General features: G+C 43.7%; 1 protein-coding gene across 1 annotated transcript; it reads left to right on the forward strand.

Moving 5' to 3' along the window:
- Positions 1-321: 321 nt before the first annotated feature.
- Positions 322-4,379, forward strand: LOC119735951 (transcription factor SOX-10-like; the record flags this gene model as incomplete). The annotated part of the gene is given in 2 exon segments (XM_038209926.1): positions 322-544; positions 2,235-4,379. Coding segments are annotated over 2 exon segments (1,250 nt in total), but the record flags the coding sequence as incomplete, so codon positions are not given.
- Between the last annotated feature and the right edge of the window lie 244 nt (positions 4,380-4,623).

Raw genomic sequence — 4,623 nt, forward strand, 5'->3', positions numbered from 1 at the left:
GGCAGCGTGGAGGAGCGGTGGTGACTAACCCAAACACGGTCGGCCGGATAAAAGCACTGAGCACCCTTGAAATGAGTCATTACAAGTCTCGTTAAGCCACGGAGTACATTGGACTGTCAGCTAGTATACATACACTTATCTGAATCTTCCTTACCAGTGCAGGCGGTTCGATGCCGAAAATGAGTGTGCAGATTACGGAGATGGAGAGGCCTCTATCCAGGGGAAGCGACGGTCCGGTTAGCCCCGGGTGTAGCGAGTCCGGCTCAGAGTCCGACACGGGCGAACTGCGGCGAGGCCCCGGCCACCTTGGACCCGAGTTCCCCCCGTCTATTCGCGACGCCGTGTCCCGTGTGCTGCAGGGCTACGACTGGTCGCTTGTGCCCATGCCCACGCGTGTTGCCGGTAACCCTAACGCCAAGCCGCACATCAAGCGACCCATGAATGCCTTCATGGTGTGGGCACAGGCAGCGAGGAAAAAGCTAGCAGATCAGCACCCTCACCTGCACAACGCCGAACTCAGCAAGACGCTTGGCAGACTGTGGAAGTGAGTAACATTGTTGGAATTTGTCTGGTTTTATAGTTACTTTATAGTTTTATCTTATTTAATACCTTGAGGCTTGATGTACTATCAGAATGACCATGGATGCGATGCTGTGTATTGTAAATTATAATTGGAACGCCACACTTCGGTTGTATTCTGAAGGGTTTTTGGCTTGAAAGTGTTGTCCTGCCGCTAAGTACATACTTTAGTGCTACTACTAGTACTAGTAGTAGTAAATCAATGTAAATGAAGTTAAATTTATTCAAGCGATCACAATCACCTGACAATGCTATTTTGTTTTATATGCCAACGCAAATGCAATTATGATCTTAGCTTTAAGGGTTCCAGCACCTGAATTTCAACTTGTGAAACGCTAGACATGCTAGACATGTTTACACATTTTCAAAGTAGAACTTCCACTTGGAGTTACTTTTTCGAATATTTTATTTTTAATAATTTTAAAAAAATCGTAGCAAATATAAAAACCCTAAATCTTGAAGTTTTGATACAATCAATGGTCTAGTCTGGGCCTGGGCCCTCAGTCGACGACCAAATTGTAAATTAATTTTGTGCAAACACTGAGCATGGCTGAACGGGGCCGGCACCTGACCCTCACATTGAAAATCTAGTTTTGACAGTGATACAATTTCGGACCAGTCCCGTTTCGTATATCGCCACCAATCATGCAGATCACCAGTCTTAAAGAAAACACACAATTTTGATTCATAAATCAATCAGTTACCCTGGCAAGGCTAAACTCTGGTGATGTCATTGCACCGTGACCATAGCATTCCTCCTGGCCTACGCATACACAGATTTTTACTTTGTGCCACTCGTACCTAAAGTAGTACTAGGTTACACACGTCTGGCGTATCCCCCCCCCCCCCCCTGTCTCTTGTGATGATGTGTACAATTCTGCCAACCTGCTTTGTGTCCCCGCTTCATTGTTGACACAGTGACAGCGTAAACCATTCGTTCCAGGCTCTTCTTTTCTGTAAGCTATCCACGGCGGTACATGGGATTTTTCTCTCAGATCCTATTATTGAGAGCTAAACGCGCATGACCGAGCTCAAATACACCTTCTGTCAGTCATGGACGGGTATGATAAAGAAACGCTGCCTTTGCATTTAAGAGGAATTCTCGCGATGCCATAACTTGGAAATTCTAACCATTCAAAATGACTATTGTTGGGAGTACGAAAAATGAAAAATTCCTCAGCTTTCAATAAACACGATCATTTGAAAAGAAGCTCGTGGGATTGATGGATGGATGTTCGTCCTCATTTCAATGGGCACGGGTCTAGCACGCTCAAACTTGCGTCGATGCTTGAAGCTTTAAGTCAAGGTGACCCCTTTAAAAAGTACAGTGTACCCACAGGGTAACGATCCCTGCACTTTTCGGGTAAAATGCAAGAGGTCGAGCAAAAAGGTATAACTATTGCAAACTTGGTCTATTTATCAACGTGTCTGCTGTACTGTAAAGAACAGATGAATAAACTATTGTTAACGTGTGCTAGCCAAAACCAGATTTGCTTACTTGGTATGCATGGATTGTTGCCTGACAATAAGAATAACTCCGCCTTTGGAAGAGTAATTTCAAAAGGTGAAAATCAGTTCAACTGTAACCCATTCCATAGGTTAATCTGAACGCAGTTGTTTACTTTTTTCCTTTTTTTTTTTTTTTACCTTTGCAGACTGTTGTCAGATCCTGAGAAGCAGCCTTTCATTGAGGAGGCTGAGAGGCTCCGCCAACAACACAAGAAAGACTACCCTGACTACAAGTACCAGCCAAGGCGCCGCAACAAGAATAAACCCAGCAAGGGACCCCTGACTTCTGACCCAACCATCTGCAAGGGCTCTCGCTCCCCTGGTGACACAGGCAGCGAAGATGGTAGCGAGAGGTATGCCATGCACCCAACACCTCAGCAGGCAGGTCCCCCTACCCCACCGACCACACCCAAGGAAGAAGCCGAGCGTCTGAGTGGCCAGCCTCCGCAGAAGCGCATGAAGTACATTCAGCTGAAGGGGGAGCGGCAGCACCAGCAGCTACCCGTTGACCTGGCGGGTGTGGATGTCCGTGACCTGAGCAGCGACATGATGGCTAACATGGATGGCCTGATCAACGAAGATCTAGACCGCTACCTCGTCACTAGCTCTGCCCAAGTCCAACACCCACAGGTTCCACCTCCACACAGTCCTAAGTGCAGCACTTACACCATGATGAACGTTTGCCAGAACATTGCCCGATCAGAGCAGTGGCTCAGCCGGCAGGGTGCCTCTCAAATCCCAGTCTCTAGTGAGTTGAAGCTTGAAGACGAGATGCTATCACCAGAACATCACTACACTGCATCGCCTACCTCCAACCAGGTCCAGCCATATGACTACAGCATGCAGCATCAGTATGCGGCAGAGTATCCCACCATGGCAGGCCAGTCATATGACTATCCTCAGCAGCCTTCACAAGCTCACCAGGCGCAGTTAGGTTACTACACCAACAACCCAAACAGTCCTTCAGCAGCATCCACACTACCTGCATCCTACCAGTACCCTCAGCAGCAGACCTCACCAAATCACACCTCCTACAGCCTCCTTGAAAGTGCTCAACCTGTCCTCTCTGAGTCGCGCACATGGGAGGCCTACCAACAAAACCACGCCAGGTCCTGGGAGGACCAGACTGTACGCTCTGCTGAGAAACCATGTAAAAGAAGTCCCATCAACTAACTCTTGATGTGCAGGAAGGCCAATCAACTAACTTATTCAAGAAGCATTTCAACTACGTTCTGCCATGTTTACTTGAAGAACTGATGTACATAAGACACTTTATTTAAACATGCTGTGCATGTCCAACTATTTCCTTTTCTGAACATTTCCCATTATTTACCATGTTGTAAAAGAATGTCTTGTAATGTACAAAGCTGCCATGTAAATAGTTTTCCTTTTTAAAGGGTTACCCCAGCTGGGTTTATCAGTGAATCACACACCAAATCTCGAGCAGAGATGATGCACAGATGCCTCATAGCATTTAGCAACTGATAGGTATATGATGCTATCATATTCATGGGTGCTTTCAAAGAAGCTTGTTGCGAGTTTGAACTAAAATGTCCTTACTCTTGCAGCAATGCATCCTTTGTAATGTACAATTGAAATTATGCAAAGACCAGCAAGAATCATGGTTTCTGGTAATCTGGTTACCCTCGGTTATTTACATGTGATATTCCACATTGAGGAAACATGTCACTTTTATTCCAATTAATTGTTACGAAGAAATGTCTTCCTTGTCCTTGGACCAAACAGGCCTTGAGTATTGACTGTTTCAGGCATTTTTCACTTTTGATAAGAAAAATTATGTTTTGACTTTTAAACTTTTGCAAGTTCACTCCCATTTTAACAACTGTCTTCCTTAAATGGTTTTTTTTTCATCTGATGGTATGGCATTGGAAATCTTACAAAAATTCCATTTTTAAGGAGTTCACAATTTCTCTGTTATTTATAGACTAGCAATTTATGGAAACTGCATAAGCCGCTTCCATTTTCCATAGTAAGCATATCACACAGCAGAAATTGAATATTTTCATTCTATATTTTGATGGGAAGGAAACTTTGTGTGTTTTTTATATCACAGATTGTATATTTTTAAAGATGTTTTGATACTTTTTTGATATTTACAGAAAACTGAGTGGTTGAGGATTAAGCCCACATGCATGTACAAAGTAACAAAAAGTAAGAATTTTTTTTATAGGAAAAGAGCTATTTTGAAATGGTGGATGTGTTGTCTGAAGTTTTTAGTCATTGTAAATAGCTGAAGGTGGGCCAATTAAAATTTAATTATTGTACTTGTATGTTTTTCGTACAAGGATACCGTTTCTTTGAGAAAGCTGCTAGGTTTGGTCTCAAAATCTCTGAGGTGACGCTCTTTGATCATCTCAAAAATATTATGAAATTCCATTTTGGAGTAGTTGTCTGGATTTTTAAAAAGACTATACTCATTTTTGGTGAACTGCAATTTGTTCAGTTTGGGACCACACATACATACCGCATCAGAGTCTCATAGAATCACAGGCCCCAAAATTAACACTGAACACG

Source organism: Patiria miniata, unplaced genomic scaffold, assembly GCF_015706575.1.
Source record: "Patiria miniata isolate m_02_andy unplaced genomic scaffold, ASM1570657v1 HiC_scaffold_29, whole genome shotgun sequence".
NCBI classification, from domain to species: Eukaryota; Metazoa; Echinodermata; class Asteroidea; order Valvatida; family Asterinidae; genus Patiria; species Patiria miniata.